The sequence below is a fragment of the Pieris rapae genome, chromosome 10 (genome assembly GCF_905147795.1).
Source record: "Pieris rapae chromosome 10, ilPieRapa1.1, whole genome shotgun sequence".
NCBI lineage: Eukaryota > Metazoa > Arthropoda > Insecta > Lepidoptera > Pieridae > Pieris > Pieris rapae.
This window is the reverse complement of record NC_059518.1, coordinates 9364187-9389231: the sequence shown is the minus strand read 5'-3', so window position 1 is coordinate 9389231 and position 25045 is coordinate 9364187. Positions and strand designations below refer to the sequence as shown.

General features: G+C 33.9%; 3 protein-coding genes across 3 annotated transcripts in view; 1 reads left to right on the top strand and 2 right to left on the bottom strand.

Moving 5' to 3' along the window:
* Nucleotides 1-2954: 2954 nt before the first annotated feature.
* LOC110996103 (vegetative cell wall protein gp1-like) lies at nucleotides 2955-12634 on the top strand. The gene is made up of 7 exons (XM_022263630.2): nucleotides 2955-3053; nucleotides 8467-8591; nucleotides 9592-9715; nucleotides 10452-10580; nucleotides 11181-11399; nucleotides 11784-11909; nucleotides 12409-12634. Exons 1-7 carry the CDS (start codon nucleotides 3033-3035, stop codon nucleotides 12580-12582), a joined length of 918 nt encoding a protein of 305 aa, XP_022119322.2. The 5' UTR covers nucleotides 2955-3032; the 3' UTR covers nucleotides 12583-12634.
* A 3444-nt stretch (nucleotides 12635-16078) lies between these two features.
* Nucleotides 16079-18117, bottom strand: LOC110996087. Its single transcript, XM_022263604.2, has one exon. The coding sequence runs from the start codon at nucleotides 18053-18055 to the stop codon at nucleotides 16115-16117; it is 1941 nt and encodes a 646-aa protein (XP_022119296.2). The 5' UTR covers nucleotides 18056-18117; the 3' UTR covers nucleotides 16079-16114.
* Nucleotides 18118-22953: 4836 nt separating this feature from the next.
* The window catches only part of LOC110996094 (pollen-specific leucine-rich repeat extensin-like protein 2), a 29441-nt gene continuing 27349 nt past the window's right edge, over nucleotides 22954-25045 (bottom strand). Inside the window, exons 3-4 of the mRNA XM_022263617.2 lie at nucleotides 24519-24686; nucleotides 22954-24440 (exon numbers count right to left, since the gene is read on the bottom strand). Coding sequence (XP_022119309.2) covers nucleotides 23211-24440; nucleotides 24519-24686 — 1398 coding nt within the window. The 3' untranslated portion in view covers nucleotides 22954-23210. The remainder of the gene's footprint in view (nucleotides 24441-24518; nucleotides 24687-25045) is intronic.

The following is a 25045-nucleotide window of genomic DNA, read 5'->3' as shown; positions in this document are numbered from 1 at the left end:
CCCTGAGATGTATCAGGCTTAGAAATAGAATGCAGTTGCAAGCCAGAAAGGATCCATTTAATATTATAATAAGAGTAACCTATAAGCGCTTTCGTACGTTTTGCTCTAACCTGATTAAGAAATTAAAAAGAGATTATCATAAAAAACTAATTGCATGTTCTATAAAAAATCCGAAAAAGCTCTGGCAAAATATCAATAGTATAACTCATTTTAAAAAACCGAAATCATCTAATGTACGTCTTCTTCAAATCACACCACATCCTCCAGATTCCTTAAACCGTGTCAATAATTTTTTTGTCACAATTGGTAAAACACTAGCAGAAGACATAATGACTTCGACTGGGTTTCGTCCTAGTTCAGTTATGATTTCTAATTCTGGCTCACAGAACTCCTCTTTTGTATTGTTGGAGACTGATCCAGTGGAAGTGGACTGCATACTCATGGCTCTTGATTCGGGAAGTGCATCCGGATGGGACGATATACCTATAGGCTTCCTTAAATTGTCTAGGGACGTCGTAGTTCCTCTTATATGTCAACTGGCCAATTTATGTTTCGAATCGGGAATATTTCCGAAAGCATTGAAGCGTTCCATCATTACGCCCGTGCACAAGGGGGGGGACACGGGTGATGTCAACACTTACAGACCCATATCTGTCTTACCTGCTATTTCTAAAATTATAGAAAAACTATTAAATAAAAGACTTATTAGCTACTTGAACAAATATAATATACTTTCTGACTCGCAATATGGATTTAGACAAGGACGCTCGACACAGGACGCTATTACAGCACTGACAACTGAGATTGTAGGTAGGGTAGACAAAGGATATAAATGCTTGACAGTATTCCTGGATTTAAAGAAAGCTTTTGACACCGTTTCGATCCCCATCCTTGTGCAGAGACTTGAGGCGATGGGTATAAGAGGCACAGCTCTGTGTCTTTTTGACAGCTATCTTCGAGATCGGACTCAACAAGTTAAAATAGGAAACCTTTACAGTGAAGAAGAAAATGTTTTATTTGGTGTGCCGCAGGGGAGTGTGCTTGGCCCAACGCTGTTCCTGGTGTACATTAACGAACTATGTAACCTGCTGGGCAGCGGAGGGAAAATATTCTCCTATGCGGACGATACAGCTATTGTCTTCCATGGAGAAACTTGGGAATCCGTACGCCAGAATGCTGAACGAGGTCTTGCCGTTATATTTGACTGGCTAAAGGCTAATTTGCTGACCCTAAATATTCCAAAAACCAACTTCATTTGTTTTTCTCCAAGTCGGAGATCTAAACCGGGTGCTACTTTTGGGCTTGGGATACATGAGTGTGCGGACCACTATACACAGAAGTGCAACTGTCAAATTATTCAGAAAGTTACCTCTACAAGATACTTGGGCATCATTATTGATGAATGTCTATCATGGCACTCACACATTTCTACTATTATATCACGAGTCAGGAAATTGATATGGATTTTCAAGACGCTACGCCATGTGATGTCTCCTGTGATACTGAGTAATGTTTACGTTGCATTAGCTCAATCAGTAATTACGTATTGCATACCAGTATGGGGTGGTGCCACAAAAACTAAACTTCTTGAGCTGGAAAGAGCGCAGCGGTCTCTAATAAAAGTGATGTATTTTAAACCATATCGATATCCCACAGTTAACTTGTACAGATCAAGTGGATTGTTATCGGTAAGGCAATTATATCTTTTAAATGTCACCTTATATCTGCATAAATGTGTTCCTTTTAATTCTGCTAGCCAGGATACAAGACGGAGTGGTAATGTGGCCCGCTCCGTAATGGTCCATTCAAATTTTGCCAGCCGTCAGTACGTGAGTCAGTCTGCATATATTTACAACCAATTGAACTCTAAACTCCGACTTCATCATAGAGTTTTGTATGATTGTAAAAAGGTTGTAGTAGGGTGGCTGAGAACTCTAACATACGAGGAAACTGAGCACATTTTGGTGCGAGTTCGCTAGTTTGAGACGGGCCGTATTATGAACTTGACAGCGTGCACACTCGCTCACACACAGCACACACATGCACACATACACACACATTCACACACATGCACACATACACACACATTCACACATTCATAGATTAAGTTAATTTAGATTTAGATTTAGTTAAAGTTTGTTTAGTTAAGGGAAGTAGCGAGCCAACCCCAACACAAGTGTCTCTTGACTACTTACGGGGGTTGTCTCATACTCATTTAATGATGTTAAAAATTTGAGAAACAATAAAAATTTTATTATTATTATTATTATTTATTATTGAATAATGACATTGACCACTGCAAGCTACCGTGCAATAGTGAATTCAATTAAAGTACTTTACGTCATTAGCACTAACTGTATTGAAAGTGCTTCATCATTCAATTATTATTTATTAATGTAACTAAACATAACAATGAAATTTACAGTATTTACAATTTTATCAACCTACATTTTTATTAAGTTTTGTTTTTATCAGGGATAACATAGGATACAAGTCAATAATAAGAATTAAGATGTATTTGGGTAAGCCAAAGCAGTATTGGCGTCCGCTGCGATTGTTATCCCTGAGATCGTAGGTTCGATCCCCGGCTATGCAACAATAGACTTTCTTTCTATGTGCGCATTTAACATTCGCTCGTACGGAGAAGGAAAACATCCTTAGGAAGCCGGCTTTCTTGAGACCCTAAAAGCCGACGGCGTGTCAGGCACAGGAGGCTGATCACCTACTTTGACAAATTATCGTTAAACAGATACAGAAATCTGAGGCCCAGACCAAAAATAGTAGCACCACTGATTTTTTTTCATTTAGACAACCCAAAGCCGTAATATTGCCCAAATGTAACTGAAAATTTTTTTGTCGACTTTGACATATTTTTACTGTTTCGAATACTTATCAAATGTCAAACGAAATAGATCTTGGAATTAGATCAGTTTGTCTAAGGGTGCCCAGCACCCCTTGTATTGCCGAATTAAGTGAAAGGTGTAAAGATATAAAAGTAGCCTGCGCCGGCGCCGAGCCTCCGACTCGACAACATGACAACGGTAGTGCGACTGGTATGTTCATTTTTGGCTAATTTATTTAATAATAATTTTATATAAACTTAAGATATTTTTCTTAAATTTCATAGATTATTTTTAATAATTTAAAAACATAGATATATATTCTCTCTTATCTCTTTAGATATATTTTGGTAATGTGCAGTGATAATAGTGCAGTGAACTTAATCAACTACAAAGTGTACAGTGATGTGTTATTGTGGACTTTTGAGGAAATTTAGTTAATCTACAGCCGCCATTAATTCGTTATATAAGAAAGAGACCGTGAGAAAATATGCTGATTAATAGAGGTTCAGAAGAATTTTATTACACGTGTGTTTCGTTCTTTAACGATACTTTTTACCCAATTATTTTTTGCTTTGTGAGGCTATGATCAAACTCCTTTTTGCAGTGAATAACAGAAGAATATGATCAGCCTGACATTTATACATTCTGGTTTCGAAATTTATTCTAATAATAATAATACGTCTTTTATAGTTTATCCTAAGTAGAACAATCAAAATATATTATACTTTAATTTTAATTGAACTGTATATTCGAACAGTAATATACCACAGATAGAAAAAAATATAGCTAAAATATCTAACAATAAAATGTTATATCTTTTTTGCATAATCATAAATATATAATTTTTCCTTTCCCATCCATAAAAGGTGCCTTGCTCTATTTTTCCGTTCTCTCAAGTAAATGGACATGACCATGAATTGATAATAATTATGATTGAAAGCTACTTTTCAAGCTTTTGCGTAGAGCTTACAATCGTTAACCTTGGACTTTTTTCAAGATTTGTAGTTATTTTATACTTCTTAGGCTTACTTAGGCCTTTCTTATTCGAGCTTATATCACATGGTGACGCATTTTATTTAATTCATTATTGTATAAAGTAATTTGGTACGTCCGTGGCAGATAAGAGAATATACAATGACATTTTCGTATACCTATTACTCTGCTACTCTCTGATTTATTACAATATTATGAACGTTAATTTTTTAATGTATGTTTAAATTGATTCATAAATGTTTTCTTTACAACAAATAACAATTTAGTGACATTTATCTCCCACTTAAAACCAATATCGTTGATTTTCCTGAACCCTAATATTCTATGACATATTCTTTTTGTCAAAAAGTTTAAAGCCATAATAATATAATATAAATAAATACATTTTGAAAATATTTATATAAGAATTTAGCTTAGAACGCAACAATTGTATCACTTTTCGAAATAATCATGTCGTTAGTAATAGCTTCTATAAAATAACAGTTGAATGTCGTGTCACTTTTACCCAATGACCTTATACGCAACAATCTTGTTATTTATTCGTTCCGGACTATTTCCCTAATGCATTTTACTCAATAATATATACCTTCATGTAAAGTGTTCGTCCATTCCCTTTAGTCGCAATTCATATTCAGTAAAATAATTTTTAAAAGCATTTATACGAACTGTGTACCATATGCTTACAGCAAATCGTATCTTATATCGACAATTCACAGAGGCGATGAGAACTTGGAGAATCTGATCGTGTTTGGTAACACAGAGAGCAAAAAATCACGTGGCTGTTTACCAACCAGATGGACCGATCAAGTTGGAAGACTCATGGTCCTCTATCATAAGAGAGGGCCTGGACAGAAACCGACTCAGAAATGAATAACAGTGTGTTTAAAGAAATGTTTAAAGCAAGGCACATGACTAGAGTTAGCTGGTTGAATTGGAGAAAAATTATTACAGAATGGCATGATGGAAAAATGGATAGACGAAGAAAAAGATGGGCAGACGATGTAAAGAGAGTAGGAGGTACAACATTGACAAAAGAGATTACATTAGAAAATAATGGGATCAGCTGGAAAAAGCACCAAAATCAGCACATCTGTATTAGATTAAGTTAGGTTATGTAAATTAAACAAGAGGCTGTATAATATACTACCCAGTATATTCAGTCAGTCTATACCCAGTATCGGCTCTAGGGATAGTTGTTAATTATGGAATTATATGTACGACGTATTTTTACTGGTGACGAAGCGAAATCATACTTTTCTAATAATCAAAAGACCAACATTATTACTTTAAGAAAATCTATATGGTAAATTAATCTGATATCATCAGCCTCTTATTTGGTACTTTTTTCGGTCTTCTAGTACGCCCTGAACTGGCCTCTGCATCCACTGAGAGCCAACCCAGTTTTTTTTTAACTTTTTGTAAAGACTAGGAGGAAACTGGGTATGCCTAGGAACGCTTAGGAAACTCGTTAAACGTTTTGTTTACTCACTTGACTGACGGACTTTTAGCGACTTGATTGAATATCGATCTTTATTTAACTGTCTAGAGATTCAATAAATTCACTGATTTAACTACATTACCGAGTATATATATTGTTACACAATTGTTACTGTTAGAATACAGATTTAAATCGGTAATTTAAAATGTGAAATGTTAAAATTTAATCAGCGAGAGTGTGCTAGATTCAACCTTGCACATTACTCATAAATGCGAGTTCAAATTAATTAAGAATTTATTGTGTCAGTAATTAATATAATAGAAATATTTTGTGAACGACATTGAGACATATCCGAGTCTCGTGCGGCACGTGCCGGGTTTACATTCACTTTAAATACCGTCAGCAACTTGGTAATACATTATATTAGAAGATAGTATACATTTGGTTTTTATATAGGTACAAAATCATTTTAAAAAATCTATGAATTAATTTAATTGAGTAATGCATTGTCCCGGATTATTTCTCTTCAATAGCTGATATTTTTTATCCTTTTTTGTATTATAAGATACTAGATAGTATATACATTTGGTTTTTATATATGTACAAAAGCATTTAAAAAATGAATTAATTTAATTGAGTAATATAATGCATTGTCCCGAATTATTTCTCTTCAATAGCTGATATTTCTTATGATTTTGACATCGCAATTCATGAATCCGTGATATTGGTGTTTTGTATTTTTTTGCATTATTCTAGATTTAGATCGGTTTTATAAGATTTGGTTATCAACTGCACTTTACGCATCATATTTCTTTTTTTAGTTTTTTCCTTACTAAGGTGGAAGGGAAAGAAAGGCCGCCCGTTGCATTCCTTATAATTCTTAACTATTATTTCATTTGTTTTTTTTCTATAAATGTAACGAAGTGAAAATAAATAATTTAGAACAAAGCAAACCGACTTAGTGTTAAATGGATTTGCTGACGTTACAGGGTGGAGAACTAACAAGAGCTGCCTATGAGAATCTAGTACACAATTATTTATTGATTGCCTGCGATTTCTTCATATAACGCTTTTATCGTTAATGCATTATTGGGAAAAAATATGTGATTTATTATGTTAGTGTATATACCCATTGAATACGGCTCACTCGTTTTATAGTACTGCAGGTATAATAGTTCTGCTGAATTTTGAAAATTCCTATTTCGCGAATGCTTATCAAACGGTCACTTTACGGAAAAACCTGTTTTTAAGTAATTTAATAATAAACAATTTCTTATATTAAATTGTCCAATTATATAAAAAAATAATGTACACTTTTGAACATCAAAAAGTAAATTATATGAAATGCTTCTAATTTTATAAATACTGCCAGTTCTAAAATCAAGGGGTAGAATGAAAGAAATGTAGAGGTAATAAACCTGCTACTCTTTTAAATTGCCTAGTTTTTTGTTTAACACAACGTTTGTAGGGAGCTGCAGCCCTTACACCACATGACATCTTGAGTAATTAATAATAATAATATATTTTCCTGAGGCCTCGTGAAAGAGGAGCACACACTTACATTCTACTAAGAACAACACGTATTTTTTTTTTACTTAGGTTGAAGTTAATTTTTGTGTCATCCCTAATAGTCCAGTTTTTAGTGTAATTACTTAATTATCAGTACAGTATATGTACTAACGTTTATTTCATATTAATATTACGACTCGTTGCGTTTATCACTAGTATTTTGGATATAAGGCCCGGTGAACAACATATTTCCTAGGTGAAGTGAGTGGTGGTCAAACCGGCTCTGTCCTCTAAGCAAACGCCCTTTGTGCGAACAAGTTGTTTTAAAAATATAACTATAATTCAGCCTATAACTTGTATGCGATTTATTGTGACAACACTTCTTCAATTTTAATGTATATTGAATAAGTCCGTTGCTTATTATTTAATAGTATGGGAGCTAGCAACGTCTTCGAGAAAGAATTTCAGCTCAGCTGATTTGTGATATGTCGTCCTTCTTGCACTGTCGGTTAGAGTCTGGACTATATGGCTGGCGGTAAAGGTTGCGTTCATTAGTGCGAATCCTACCTGTCCAGGTACTATATATTAAATAGTACTGCTTTTAAAATCATTTCCTTTTTAATTTTTTGTTGACTTGACATACTTTTTTTATTGACATACATTTTTGACTATGCTATGTGCCATACGCGACTTTTACTATAACCGGAAGAGGAGGGCTCAAATTCAATATGAGATGGATTCATGTTAGCTTTTAAAAACTTATAATACAGTAAATTATATTAGTAATGATTATTTACCTAAGATACACCTTAAGCTACATTTTTCGAGGATAATTTACATATTTGTCACAAAATTAACTCCGGTTATTAAATTGCAACTTACTGAATATATTTCTTCATGCAAGTATGACCTAACTCCACTACAGATTAAGTATTATATATAGTATAAGTATTATATGTCAAAATGTACTTTCGACTTTTAAGTGTACACCGTTTAGTGACGATTTAAGATATAGATCCAGCTAAAAATATGCCTTACATCATTTTAATCCTAAGTACATAAATTGTTAACTTTAAAATGGTTCACAGTTTTGTAATTTACAAACAATTTATAACTATACAAGTTAACACTTGCACCACGCAGTCACGGAACGTGGAAAAGTGGTATTTTTTTAAATTACGTTAATAGACAAGGTTAAATTTCACTATTCTGTCATTATATGGTAGGCTGAGCACGCGTTAGTTAACTTTTCGACTATTTCTAAATATGTTTGAAGATATATTTTCCTTATTATGTTGACACCTCACTTTGTGTGCAAATTAAGTAAGGGCCAGTAGTAAATCCCAAATTTGTGCTATTTAATTATAAAAACACTCCTGCCTTGACGGGTGACCAGAATTGACAATACTGAAGAATACGTGAATAAAATTTACAGACAAAAAAAAAAGTAATTACATAATAAAAAATACAAGAATTTAACTAAGTACTATGGGCACTAACAAATAATAGAACTTTTCACTCAGGTTCAAAAAGGTTTACCCATATATTTCGTTAAGTAAAGTAATACACCAAATCATATGTGCCCTTTTCAGAAGGTTACTCCTAGCTGTGGGCACATGAAGTAACGCGACTGTATGATATGTTTGCAACACGTGAAGATAATCTGCTGTTTCTCGTTTTCAGGTTATATTAGCGTTATGCGCATGCGCACAGGCGCAGTACGCAGAGGAGCGTGCGCCACGCTACATAGCATCGGAGTCCAAAACTGACCCACCACCACCAGTCGCCATTCTTAAACAAATAAACCGGTACGTACATCATTATAAATAATAAATTAAAATATATAATATATATCTTTCGATGAACAAAAAGGTTCTCTAATAAATGAAAAAGAAATCTATCCTAGTGTATTATCTAATAAAATGACAATTAGTTACACAAATAAAACAGACAATCTTTTTCTAAAACAGCGATTTAGCTCCTCTTCTCATACATCAACAATTTTCGTCATCAATTTGACAATAAAGTTACAGTACTGCACTTTCACAGTACTATAACTTTAATTATTTTTTATGAGTAAGTCATGTAAGTATATATAAAATAATGTGTGTATACTTATAAAGATGCGTTAGCACTTCTTTGGCGTAACAAGATAAAAATCTTTTGAATTTTTTGTCGTTGTTTTTGTTTGTTGTTAACAAACTACACTAACTCTAGAAAAAGGTACTAAATACATTGTAATAAGGCAAGTTTAAGTTTAATTATAAGGCATTTATCTAGATAATCGTTTTTTTAATAAATAATATCACAAAAAGTAGCCTACATAATTAAAGAAATTGTTGCTTTTTTATTTTAAAAATGAATTTTATTATTCAAAACAAATAACATAATACATAAAAATATACCTAATAACTAACCTTAACATTTAATAATTAAAGAATATTATTAAAAGGAGTCCCTTTCGGCAAGGTTCCGAAGATACTGGCAGCGTTGACCCTTTGAATAGCTAGACTAATTCTTTGTGCGAGGTAGCTGCCAGCTCTTCGTTCTCCTGTGATGTCGACTAACCTTTTTGATAATTCCCTAAAAAGCCTTAACGCGCTAGGACCCTACAGACCAAGGGTCTGGACACCGAATGAGGCAAAATCATATTCAGAGCCTAGACCCCTGTATTTGCAGGCTTTAGCTTTATCTATTTTAAAATGTTTACTATATTAATGTTTAAAGCAAATCGGTAAGATTCTGAATTTTAGTTTAAACGACAAACCATAAATGTGTTTTTAATTAAGAAATATCTTCATATTTCAGACACAACGAAGATGGATCATACACTTACGGCTACGAAGGAGGTGATGGGTCATTCAAAATCGAGACCAAATCAGTTAGCGGAGAAGTCAAGGGAAAGTACGGGTACAAAGATGATACCGGAAAGGTAAATATTAATATAATGAGCCAAATATTTAAACTGGTATCTAAAATACCATGGTGAAGATAAATGACCACAGTTAATCTAACTAAATAAACTCAAAACTCTCGTTAAACGTTAATTATTTAATAAAGCTTTTTTATAAATTTGACGATTATTTAAATGATCCCAATCTTTGGGATTGATTTGCTCAAGTTCAAATATTTATACCTACAAACATATGACTCAAAACTTGGCGTTTAAAAAGAGAGGTAACTAAGTTTAAATTTAAAATAAATTTAACATCACGATGTCTTGAACGATGAATTTGATTTGAACATATCTGTGTTAATATTATCTGTAATAAGATCGATTGCCCTATAGTCTGTGCAGACAGAAAACCGCTGTGGGTACTAATCTCCATGGACTAATTTGTTATATTGCTAAGATGTCAACATAATTCGACAGTAATTATGATATTACCACAGCCTTTTTCTAATGTAACAGATTGTAATATACTACATTATTTTGTAAAATATAGAGAGATTTTAAATGTGAACACATAATAAGAATAAATTAATGTATGAACTAATATTCCATCGGATATTTGTTATGCTCTTTATGGGAACAGACTCTCTTATATACGTAGTAAACCAATTAAAATGATGTGATGATTAGTATCGAACTGTTTCTCATATCTTATTTTCCTAAGAGTGAATATAGATAAAAAAAAATTTATTCCTAATTTTTTTTAATCTTTCAGTTAAGAGTAATCGAGTACGGAGCAAACAAATATGGTTTCCAACCAGCTGGTGAAGGTATCACTGTAGCCCCACCCACACTTGTCGATGAGTCCACACGCCAGGAGGGACTTAGACCTAACAAGCAACAGGTATACATTTGAGCATAGATCTATATTAAGAGCAGTATTGACCTATTGGCTTTACCGTGCGACTCTCATACCAGCGAGCGTAGGTTCGAACCCCGACTGTGCACCGATGGATTTTCTTTCTATGTGCGCATTTAAAGTCGACAGCGTATGTCAGGCACAGGAGGCCTCCTAATTGTTAGATTGACTAATTATCATGAAACAGAAAACAGGCCAGCCCTAATGTAGTTGCGCCACTGATTTATTTATTTATACGTCTAGATTTAATGTTAAGTGGCAATAATGTATCGCAAACATACCACCTCCAGAATGGTTTGATTAAAAGTTTAGTAAAATTTTTACAATAAAAAAAAATTAAGGAGCAAAAATTAAGTAAGTTAGATAATACAAGTAGGCTAATAGTAAGTTGTATACACCAGAATTTTATTATTTCTAAGAAAAACGCAAATCAAGTATACGCGGTGCAGTCGTTAATAAAATAAATAAAATATGTGAAATTTGTTTTCTATGCTTATTTCTTTTTAATTTATATTGTAGTGACAAAAAGAGACTATACAGATTCCTCTGTTTAAACCAATCCTTAAACAAACTATTTATTTACAGCAAGGACGTTCTCAGTACCGCGAACCCCAAGAACAGTCCATAGACTATGACTACGAGGAGCCAGCACCACGGCCAGCACCCAGACCTTCACCGCAGCCAGCATACCGGGCGCCTTCACCCCAGCCCCAATACCGCCCAACACCAGCTCCATACAGGCCGGCACCTCAACCTCAACCTCAGTATAGACCGGCTCAACAATCTGCACCAACACCACCCAAGGTATGATTAAAATAATCAGAATTGTCGTTAAGTTTTTAGGAACTTTTCTATGCGTGTTATGAAGAAAATAATCTTTTCAAAACTGGCTTCGTTTAAGACCTATAATGTGGACAACATGTTAGATATTGAATCACCGACTCGTTTATAAGAAAAAAATATTAATGAATTTCATTCGATTTCTTTTACAACAATATTTGTTTTAGATAAGTACACTAACAGAACACATACATACAATTAGAAAGAACATATAGAACACAATACATGTGCATCAATGACTAGTGTGAACTTTTAGTCTTCAAAACCTGTAAAATTTGTAAAACTATATTGATAACTTTCACCTGCCGACATATAAAAATTAGTACTGAACTTTGTTGTTTATTTTAGCCACAATTTTTCGCTGGTGCCGCCCCAGCACCACCAGCAGACAACTTCTTCAACCCTGAGCCTCAGCCCAAACAGCAATACCGACCAGCACCTCAACCTCAACAATACACACCAAGACACACCGAGGTCAGTATTTTATAACGATGGACACTTTTTATTCTAGAAGGTTCGCCGTAGTGCATTGTAATCTTTTCCTAATAACATTTCAATTTAAATTGATTTCCTACACACAAATATCCATTAAAATAATATTAAACTACACTGTAATAATAATTAAAATCTACACAAATTTATAAAGTCCTGTCCTCATTGTCTAAAGCACAGTTCTGGGGTACTGTCTAGCTGTTTATGATTTTTCTTAATAGTTAAAAGTTCTTACTTGTGTAGAGAGTTGTGTTCATATAAATAAAAGTATGATCGTTAAAACATAATAATTATATAAATTATTATAGTTAAATTAATAATTATATATTTAATATTTAGATCAAAATTAAAGTATAAAATCTCCAAACTCCAGTTCAAAGGCAACTCTCATCTAAAAAATCACAAGTTAACTTATATGTAATGTCTATATGTATATATCTTGAATTGAGAGTATTATTTTGAATTGTGTAACTTATTCCAGGTTAATTTCAACCAGAACTTCGCCCCAGCTGCTCCGCAACCCCGTTACCAGCAGAACCAATTCCAGCAGAGTCCAAGCAAACCCTACTCCATGCTTGACCAGCTCCTGAAAGAATACGCCCTACCCGAGGGCGGCTCTGCAGCCGTTCACGACATCACGTTTGGATCCTACTAGATATAAACAAATTTGTATATAGTCTGTAATTAAATCAAATTTAGTTCCCGTTCTTGTGTTATTTTATTTTATGTCTGTGTCTGTAATAGTTTAATACATTATAGACAGAATCAATTAATACATTTCATGAAAATTTTACTAAAATATACACATTAAACGGAATGAATGTTTGTTTGTTAGGGTAGGTCGTCTATTAATCAAAACTCTATTTTAGTTCAGAATGTCTGAAGTTGATAACGAATATACATATCGATTTATTAATCATATTTTTAATTCATACCGTACTATATAATATAATCATCGCATCGTGTCGTAATAGTCTACTGTACGGTCGATAGTGATTCTTGATTTAATTCAGTAAAAATTTATATTAGGATCAATTTATTTATTACTAGTGACCCGCCCCAGCTTCGCACGGGTGCAATGCTGATGAAAAGCAGGTTTTTATTATTTATTGTTACTTCCGTCACTGGAAAGCTCCGATAATATACGTGACATATACCATCACGGACGGAGGATTTTCTGTAGACCTTTTCAATGTGTACAATACTTAATACATTATTTTGATAAAACTCGTAATCGGATAAGGGTTCAGCCTGCGTTTGCAATGTAAGCGGAAAAAATTTAATTATTTACGACATCACATTAGAAACCTCAAAAATAACAGTACTTTTCCACTATTTAATGGATGTTATTATACATATAAACCTTCCTCTTGAATCACTCATATCAATCATATTAAAAAAAAATCGTATCAAAATCCGTTGCGTAGTTTCAAAGATTTAAGCATACAAAGGGACATAAGGACAGAAAAGCGACTTTGTTTTATACTATGTAGTGATTATATAATTATGATTGAGTTTAAAAATATATAATTCATCTTACAAAGCATTATAACCCTCACTTCGAGTAATAAATATAAATGGTTTCTGAGATAGTCAAACTATCCAGATATTACCTCAAAATACGCATAAAAATTATGCTAGCCAAATTTCGATTATACAGAGGCCTTGCTACATATTTTGGCGTTACTCTAGGGTTCAAAAAACTAACACAGATACAATCCTAATAACAATGATGACTGCGCTTTTTCTTCGTTTGCCTCCCTATTATATATAAAAAAACAAAGGAGCTGTTGCGTACATGGGCGACGCAACATGTCGCCCGACCGACTTTATCAATTAATTATAATAGGTAAATCCAGGGTAAACGGAGTGTTGGTAAAAGGTAAAAATAATGGCTTCGTTATTATGTATGTAATAAACGTTACGGATTGGATGGGTATAAAGACAGCCGAAGAGATACTGCATCTGTCCCAGGACAAGACTCGCTACACGAGAATGAAGACCAACCTCCAGTAATGGAGAGCAACAAAAGAAAAAGAAGAAAGCCTTATTAATTTAATACCTCTAATTATTGAATTTTTTAATACAGATAAAAATTATTACTTTATCAATGTCATGTTTCATATTTTACATGTTAACTATTATATGATTACAACACGCTACTATACATTGTTATATTTAGCCGAGGTCGTGGGATTAATTCCCAGGGATTCAGACTGTAACAATATATGCCTCTTACTTGACACGTATGTACTCATAGAATTGAGTAATAGTCGATTTATGTACTTAGCATGTAACATACAAGTTATTGATGTTCCTCGTAGCCTTGCAGTTTCTTAATCGGATTGTGACGCCTATCTTCTTGAGTCTCTGTTTTTTCAGTATACATTAGACAGATTATATAGAATGTTAACTATGAAACTATTTAAAGCAATTCAGTCGTTTTTGACTATTTCCTACAAACATACACCAGTACTTATCATTATCATTATATAGATTTTAATTTATAATTTATGTTCTTTATTCTTAAATTTTAAATCCAATTGGATAAAAAGTAAAATGATTTTGCGTATTTTTTATATGGTGGATGCTTTACCATTGCAAATATTCTAGTAATTTGAACAATTCTACTAAACTCCACCATAGTCAACCTTCTAACCAGAGAGGAAAGAGTAGGTTTATTACTTATTTTGCTGAGCAATAATCATAGAAAACCGTCTCGGTCTTAAAACAGTATATTATCAGGTTATAACTAAACGTGATGTAAAGAAAAGAAACTAGTTGTTTATATGAAATAATAAACCTAAGTTTAATTTTAATATATTTTAAATCTTTACTAAAATGAAGTTCGTTCTGTCTATACCTACTATGATTTCATCTTGAAAGTAATTATATTACAGGAAGTTAGCAAGACTTTATAAAACTAATCTCGTTATATTTTTCACGATAAAAATAAAACCTACCAATCCATTGATAACATAGTTTGAAGAATCGTAATGTATTATCAGTTTTCTGTTTTGTCTCTTACAATTTTCCCATAAAGATGGCATCCGTGTGAGATTTTACGCTGCGATTTGTCACATAATAGGCTTTAAGGAGGAAACAACTAGTTGTTATAACATAGCAGATAACATTACAGACAAAAGGTTCTTTAAACCTAAATCTAAACTCTCACCAATTTGATTTCTGGAAATAAAAAAAGATCTTGTTTTGTTCCTTATTCCGTAATACACAATAAATATGTAATACTATTATGAATTTTTTAAATAATTGTATTTAAGTAATTGTTGGTTTTGAAGTGCGACTCTCATAACTGAAGTCGAAGGTTCGATCCCGGCTGTACACCAATGGACTTTTTGTCTATGTGCGCTTTTTACTCTCGCTCGTACAGTGAAGGAAAACATCGTGAGGAAACCGGCATGACTCAAAAGTCAACGGTATGTCAGACACAGGTGGTTGATCACATGCCAATTAGAAATTATCACGGAACAGATTGAGAAATCTGGGGCCTAGACCTAATTGGTTCTACTGCTATTGATATGTCAATTTGTAATTAAAAATCTTCGGTACTCGAAGGTTCTAGAATATTGATCTATTTCTTCTACTAACTTCGTCAAATTTATTTATTTATAGCCTTATATCAGAATCAATATATACATTATAGCTATTGTTTTTGATAATCTTCGCTAACTGATTCTGTGTGCCCACGGCCAAAGGCCTCTCCCATTTTTTTAGAGTTAAAATTTGAATTTGAAAGGACGTTACATTTATTTAATATTAATTCTTAGGCACTGTATATAGTACATTGTTAATAAACAAACAGATATGATTGACCCAGATAGATAGAGCAATGCAACATGCGTGGGATAGATGATTTTATGACATATCGCCTGGCTTTTAAACAATGGATGCGACCGTTTTTATTGCGATACGTTACGATTATATTACGACAGAATTGTAGTTTGTTTTTGTCTAGTTCTTAAATTATATAATTATATCAATGCAAGCGTCTGAGTTTTTACATAGATGACATGATGTTAACCAGACAAAAATAATGGTGTGTATTTTGTGTTCAAAAGGAAAATAAAATATGAAATATTTAGAAAATATGTATTAAAAAACTTAATTTTAACTTATTTACAAATGGTTAACTAACGAGTATTCATTATATATTGTTATTTTAGATACTATTTTTGTTTGATGTCGCTGGATCCTTCTTCTCCCAGTATTTGTATATTTCTAACCTGTTTACGGGCTGGTGCAGCCGTAGTAAGCTCTGTGGACGGCGCCGGAGTTGGCATGTAGTCGGGGCTAATGGCTAATATCAACATCTTTAACAGCAGCGCTTCTCTTACTTCTACAGGAAGGTATTCTGAATCATCAATGTTGTTCGAAGCTGAGCCCACAGAATCATAGGGCCTATACCTTCGCCTAGGTACGTATCTTTGACTTTCGTACTGGTTGTCGTAACTGTAATCCTGCCTGTATTGGTCGTAATCATATCTCTCATCATCATAACGCCTTTGATAATCTTGGTTGTACTGGACGTTATGGTAAGGGTTCGGCATCAATTGATCCATTATCGCTTGCAGACGATTCTGGCGCAGCATCAGAATATGAAGCAAGCGTCTAAAGTTCCTGGTACTTACAGGAGCTGTGATGGAACTCATGTCGTCATACGGATCATATCTTTGAATTGGCTGTGGTCGATAGTTGACGAAACGCGCTTGGTATCCAGGAATCGGCACCCCCCTATCGTCAACTGGTATGGGGATTAATCGTACCGGCCTTCCGTCGTATTGTACTGTTGCTGGATCATGTACAGTTGCTTTTGATTGAGGCGTATCTTTTACAGTATGAGGCTCCAATACTTTGTCCTCATATTCGTATTGGAGAAACGGCCGCGTATTGCCTATAGGGATTGGGGATCCAGGGTTATCCCTTAAATATTGATCAGTTCTGAAATGAACAGCTGCAGGTCGTCTATATATTGGCTGATTATATTGGGCATATTGATTGGTTGCTTCATGGTGATCTCTAGGGCCTCCAATGCGCACTACGGGACCAGCGTTTGTTGTCACCACATTTTGTTGTTCAAAAACCTGCCTGCCTGTACTGGATTCTACTGTAGTTTCTTGGTCTCTCTGGTCTTGCAATTGGACTTCTTGATACGGATTTGATACTTGTTGACGAGTGGATATGATTGAATGTAAAGGAACCAATCTTGATCGAGGTGTAGTCGTAGTAAATAAGGGGCGAATGGTACCATGAGATGAATGACCGCCATAAACATCAGTTGAATCATCGCCCATAGATTGCTGCAGACTTACCATGTGATGATTGTGGCTAGTTCCTGATAGCTGTCGACGTATTGCGTTAGATTTAGTATCTTTTTCCTTTTCAGTCACTTCTTCGTATACCGGTTTTAAAGTATGTGGTGGGTTCGTTGTAGTCGATTTTGGAATAAGATCATCTGATGAAGCTGACATAGGATTTAATATCTGAGTTCGATGTTTCATAATATCTTCTTTAGGTTTATATATATGTAAAATATTAGCAGTAGTTTCTTCATGTTTAATTTTTTCCGTCGTTGGATCGAGCATAGGTGGTGGTCTAGCAGACGTTACAGGCCTTCTTCTCGGTATTGGTTGAATAACTGTCCCTCTTGTTGTTGCACTACTCCGAGTAGGATAAACAAGAGTTGCCAAGGGCCGTCGCGTAGTTGATGAAACAGTTTTATTCACTCTCACTATCATGGGTGGTGTACTTGTTGTTGTAGTTGTCGATACGGGAATCGGTGTACTTTCTCCATTAGATGTATATGTTACACGCTTTATTTCACCATCATCAGAAATATAACCGAACGTACCTTTGACATTCCCTAACACGTCCCTGCTTTCAATTTTAAACGTGCCATCATTTGCTTCGTAGCCAATTGTGTAGGATCCATCTTCGTTAAGTCGGCGTATTTGTTTCACTATTTCCACTTTAGTAGGGTCTCCTGTTTCACTGGCCTTAAGGATTTCTTTTGTTGAGTTAGATGGCGGCTCAATATTAGTATCATTTTTACTGTCCACGGGTAATGCAATATTTGTTGTTATACAAGTGAGTAATATGAGGAGAATCATCTCGATACAGCGATGGTAGCCACATGACGGCTCTACGGCGTCGGCCGCGAGCAATACTCCCCTATTTATAAAATATAATAAGACCCCACTCGTGAGCCAAGCGTGCGAACGTCTTACGCAAATAATTCCATTGTTGTCACTACATTATCTAAAGCGGGAAATCTTTTTTCTTTGAAGTGCTGTAAGGTTCCAATTGTTTAATTGTCCATTCCATATGTCCCTTGTATATAGTATTGAATCACTGTTATGTTCAAGTCATCGTTCATTTATGTAAAAATTTGGAATGTATAACATTCTAATTAACCAATTGTTGCAGTTATTGTAGCATTTTCTCACGATGTTAGAGTCAATGTCAGTATTTAATAACCGGCTTATGGTCTGGCAGAATTAGGTTTAGCTTTGCGTTACATTTAAGCGGTACAAATTTTAAATTGTTTTAGCACAAAAGGGCATTGAGAATTATGAGAAATCCCTTAATTATGAAATCCTTTGTGTTTAATTTGCTTGAAACTACCTTAATTCGATTCAGTACTGCATAATATAGCCTTACTGTGAGAACACCTATTCTTCCATTTACGATAAAAGTATTTGAATTATGATGTCATTGTTTACATACCCTATGGGATAATAACTCAACATAAAATATATAACATTGCAAATATCATTAATAATTTCATATATATTATTTTAATAGTTCACGGTACAGATTTTATACATAATACATTATCCATCTGAAACTGAATCTTATTATACAAGGTCAAAGTCTTCAATATAAATCTAAATCAATGCTTTTGTTGATTGAAAGTGTGATTTAGATGTAATCAAATGACTACATCTAAATCACAATTTTTTTGAGTGGAATTAACAATGCAGTCTTGGTATAACATATTTATTATATATGATATATGATTTGTGAAGTGTTTTTGTTGGTTACACTAACTGGTTAAATAGTGTCAAATTGTGCTCACTCGGTGTGATTAAGACACTACACTTTATTACAAGTAACTTAGGATAAAGTATAATCTGGACTTGTAAGAAAGAAAACAGACGAACGAAAACCAGCCCCGAGTTGCCAGTTTGTATATAATTATATTAAGTTTTATTTTAATTACAATAGTTTATAGAATTTGGATAATTGAGACCTCCGAGAACAACATAATTAAGACATAGACATAACATATATTACAAACTAAAGAAACAAAATAAAAATAATCAAACAAAAAAAAATCAAATGAGATATAACATTGTTTTAAAGGTTTAAGTATGTAATGCGTGTGTGCTGTGGCTGTAAATGGCCCTGGCTCAGCATTATGCTGAGGAGAAGAATGTTCCACAGCACTAGTCATTGTGCCAAGAATGTAATAATACTAAGACTGAGTAGAAAATAATAATAATAATATTAGTGTAAGTTAATCAGTGTAAGTATATGAAGTCATGTGTAAAAATGTATAGTAAATAAAATTAAACAATTTTAAATAAGAATAATTGTTAAGAAATAGATAAATAAATATTTTTGGGCGGATAAAAAACTATATTTACTGTTAACATGTTGATAGATTAGCACGCGTTCTTTCAAACATCTTCACACTTCGCACGGTTGTACGATAAATATCATATAATTTTGTAGGTTTGCAATTATTAAAACTTCAGTAGCTTATTTTGCTTAATAATTTACATCAATACCGACATAATTATTTTGGACATGGTCATTTTAAACATTTTTTTAAGCAAAGGGGTAAAAATTATATATTTCTCTTACTATGATATATTGAACAAGACCTAATTCAGCGTCCCAAAGTTCTAGGAAGGTTTCACACTGTATTATTATTTTTAGTCAGGTACGATATGTTTATGTACTTTACTGCCACCTAGTGTTATAGTTTGGTACTCTATTATAACACGCATCAGTAAGGCCGAATGGATTTCAGTCTCCTTTCTAAAGGCGTATATAAGTAACGTGTAAAAAGCCAGAGTGCACTGCTGTATATGTTTTAATAGCAGTAATATGTAAATACCTTGTAAAGCCATTGGGATAATACATAGGGAACGCGATGGAAAAAATATTAGTTACTTACTGCCCCCGTGAATATATTTTTTTCTTAGATTTTTTCCAATTTCTCTCCCCATGAAAATCTTCCTCAGACTTCAATTTATAAATATGAAAATAAAACGTCCAGTCGTCTCCAAGTGTTGGGCTTAGCAACATATTTTGCAATTCGTGTTTATTTTCTTTATTAAATAAAATAATTATTAATAATAATGTTGATTTTTTTATATATAAGAAATATGTTTTTAAGAATATGAAGTGTTAAAATAAGTAATTGAATCTATAATTAAATATTATTTATTTATTAGAAACTATTATTTTTCGGCTTCGGACGGCCAGAATTTTTTTAATATTTGGGAAACTTAATTATATCATTTTATACAAAACATTTTTCTATACTTTGCCGACACTTTCAAACTTTATGTGCGTAAGCAAGCTTGCTTTATTATGTTCATCTAAATCATTAATAATATAATTATTATAACTGTCATTTGACTACTTTACATTTTGCACAAAGAATAATACGCCTAGTTTTTCTGGTAATTTTGTCATGTATTTATTTATTTATTTCACTACATTTTTTTATCTTAACAGTAACTACTAATACGATAGAATTCCAAAATAACTCCCACACCAACTATTCTACATAAAAACAGTAAAAAATTAAACTTATATTCCTAAATCTCAAAACTAACAATATAGCAAGCAACTATTTATATAATAATAGTCGTAGGTTAGTCTGTTTTTTGACTACATTAATAGAAGTTATGATATAAAAAGTAAAAGTTTCTACTAATAATTTACTATAAGGAAAACCACATCTTTCAATTAGAATTATTTATCCCACATTTGACAAAGTCGATAAATTTAAGTTGTTAAAGCAATTGTAAAAAAGTTTTCGTTAATATATTATCATTAAAATTCGACGCATTCCTTAGATTACAATTGTTTAAAAATATCAACATGCAGATATTTTTAAACAATTCCGTCTATTATTTTTGAATCAATAAAAATCAACTGTCAGGTGTAGTTAATTAAAATTGGGTATAATTTAAGGTATATGACAATAATGTTAATAATTATTGCGTACCTTCCTTATGCCCCTTTGCCCATATCTGTCACTCTACTATTATCTGACTCACCTTGACAAACTATTTATGAAGAGAAAAAAGGGTATTGAAAATGAGAAATTATATTTGCGGTATTCAGAACTTATTACGTATTCCAATTTCAAACGAATTGAACCTAATATATAAGAGCATCGTACCGATTTTATTCATACCAACAATGCTATACAAGTATCAGTAGTAGGCTCCTTACAGGTTTATTGCTATTATTATATTTTAATTAAACTAAATTTGCACTTTGCGAATAGAAGTAACAAAAAAATCCTTATAGAAAATGAATATGCATTATTAAAAATATTTACAACTTATAAGCATATTCCTTTAAAGCTGCTAAAGGGATTAAACATTAATTTATTACGCTATAGAATGCGGAAGTGTACAAGCTGCGCTCTTTATGGAATTACTGGGCCATATCTTTGTGTAATACGCAATTACGCATCGTTCCGTTCTATATAATTTTGCATCGAGTTATTAAAATATATTTGACAGCTATTTCACAGCATGTAACACCTAATTTCGTTGGCGTAATTATATAATGTTGAGTTAAAATGGCAACATTGAAGTATGGTGCCATTCACGAGTACAATAATTGACGTCGTTTTTATTATTAAAAAAAATACAAAAATTTCTACTGTTGACAACATTATTCCTAGTAGCTCCAATATTTAATTAGATCAACACTATGTTAGAGTTGTATGTACGTATTAATTTAATACACTAATATTCTTAAATCTAGTTATATAGCAAAAATAATAAATTATTCTCAACCGCTTTGGTCAGATTGTCTGTCGACATGGGCCTATAATATAATATAATATAATATAATATAATATAATATAATATAATATAATATAATATAATATAATATAATATAATATAATATAATATAATATAATATAATATAATATAATATAATATAATATAATATAATATAATATAATATAATATAATATAATATATAAGATAGCATTTAGTGGCTGCATTGCGATATCTATTCTTTGAGCAAGAGAAACACCAGCTCTGGGAGCACCGGCATTATCTACCAGGCGCCAACTTAAATTTTTAATAAGCACGAACCCCACGGACCAAGAGTTTCATCTCCAAAGGAAACAAAACTAATGTTAGCAGGAAAGGAGCCATTAAACTATATAACTAAGCAGATTTACTGTAATATCTCCCCCCTTCCTCCTTCCTGTTGTTGGCAAAAGAAAGCAAAACTCTCAAAAATAACAGTACAAAACTGTATTAATTTTTAGTACGAATACTCCAAATGCATTTCGGTTTCAAACATAGATAATGTGTAGGTAATAGTTAAAAAGTAAATAATTACTGTTGACGTAATCACCAAAGAAGAAAATCAAAGATCTTTCGTAGTAGTTGATATTTTATTTATTTTCTCATTACAATATATTTAAACAAGCCCTTTATTACATTGCGTTTTCATTTTTATATTATTATTGTGTATGCAGGTTAATTGTAAATACCGTACAAAGTACAATTAACGCAAAAAGGTAAATACAATTTAAAGATGGGTAAACCAGATTAAGGAAACAGAAGGTGTGATGTGCAGACAGGAATGGCAGGATTTGGACGAGGTAGTTGCCAAAAAAGGACACATATAATGTATTGTCAATATAAATGTATTTAAATATAAAGTGTGTAAAACCAAAAGCTTTTATAAGTTAAGTTAATCGGTGTAAAAAAACAACATTTATGTATAAAAAGTATAATTTATTATAAAAACAAAATATTACAAAATTGCTACATTTACAGACTGGCCCCAGTCGGGGTTCGTTCGTATCGTATCTTATAACTATCTATGTTAAGTACTGATAGACACAGCATTATGTACACGCGACCTCAAGTCCAATGAACTAGATATTTCGCCACTTTGCGACCGCAAAAACTTGTACACTGTATTATGGCCAGACGGACTCAAATCGGTTGACAGTGTTACCTAGCTCTATATGTTTACTACTTTCTATATTTGGATGCCATGTCCTCTCAGGAATGCGTCGATTTGGCCTGACGATATAGATTCTCCTCCTCTGGGCACGTAGTAGTATTGCGGAGATTGGGCTCTTTGGGCTTGGTGTTGTGGTTGGATTGACAGCCTCTGAGCTTGAGCGCGCGCTGCGGCTCTGTCCCTCTGCAACTGACTCTGCTGGATTTGCTGTTGCTGAGCGAACAGTTGCGCTGAATTTTGGAATTGCGACTCGGACTGCTGTCTCTGGTAGGCCTCTTGATTCGTTTGCTGAATTGGCTGCCTGTATTGATTGGGAATCGCTGCGGCTGGAATCTGGGGTGATGGAATAAACGGTCTCTGCGCCTGTGGCTGTTGTTGTGCTACGTAGGGTTGCAGTCTTTGATTTAGGTTCAATTCTCCCTTAGTTTGGGGCAAGCTTTGGAATAGTTGGGTGTTGTATTGGCCGCTGGTTGGATCGTAGACGAGTTCGGTGGAATACAGAGGGTTACTAGGCGAAGGACTAGCGGCGACTGTTGTTCTCGTTGGGCCACTAAGGGCACTTGGTGTGGTCGATTGGACTTGGTTCTCGTGGTGGAATTTAGCAAACTCAGCAGCAAAGTCAATTTGGCTGGGTCTGGTCGGTTGGGCAGCGGGAGAGTGAGATGGGTAGTTAGGTGAAGGTGATTGAGCGTAGTTAGGTTCGGGGCTGTATTGGATCTGAGGTCTTGCAGTAACTTGGACGAGTTGAGGTCTGAAGGTGGTTGCAGGAGGAAGAGCTCTAGCAGTGGTCACTGGGACGGGTCGGGGCGTAATGGCAATGGGTTGAGGTTGGTAGGTTGGTCTATGCACGGGCCTTGCAGGTTGTGGGCGCTGCACAACTCGTGGTCTCAGGTTCTGTAGGGGCTCTTCTTCGGGCTCTTCGTCGGCATCCCTGAAGTCGTTTTGGAAGTAAGTTGTCGGAGGTCGAGCAGTAGTGGGTCGTAGAGCGGGTCTGGTCGGGTAGTTAGGGACGCCATCGTCGCGTTCTGCAGATTCTGGAGCAGCTGGCCCTTCTGGTTCGTCTTCTTCATTTGGCTTGTTAGGGTCACATGGGTTGCCAGACACATAGGTGAATTCACGTTTGTTGCCATCTGGGTCGACGTATCCGTACTTTCCACGGACGACGCAGTCAGTGCCTCTAGTCTCCTCCTTGAACGAGCCATCAGCTGCTTCGTAGCCGAAAGTAAAGCTGCCATCGTCGTTTACCTGTAATTTAATAAATTTGAATTTCGAAACAAATGAATACATATAATATGCAACCTACGTAGGGATGTTAAAGGCTACCTTATTGTAGTTTCGGATTGTTTGAACGGGCGGCTGCTTCGGGCTCTCCTGTATCTGGTTCTGCTTCAGACGTTGGGGCGCCCTGTGAACGGCACGTGGTTCATACTCCTCGTCAACTCGATCTTGTGCCTGGTAGAGGTCGTATGCGTCTGGAGATACCAGGACAACCTGAAAGGAAAGAATATAAATATAATCTTAAAAACTTACAATAACAACTACACTGAGATATTAAGGACACATTTCAGCGACCGTTTTGCCGAAAATATAACCAAGGATCCCAAAAGGAAAGTATATAAATTTATCATTATTCAAAATATTTCATTGATTAATTGTATTTTCCTGTAAATGCCTGGAGTGAAATAGAAGGATGTAAAATGGCAGGTGAGAAATAATAAAATATTTAAAACATGTTTAAACTAGAACATTCATTCCACAGAGCCACAAATAGAAATACTGCATACCACTAAACGGAAACCTCAAAAAATATTCTAGTCAAAACATTCTGCAATATTTAAAATATTTGTAAC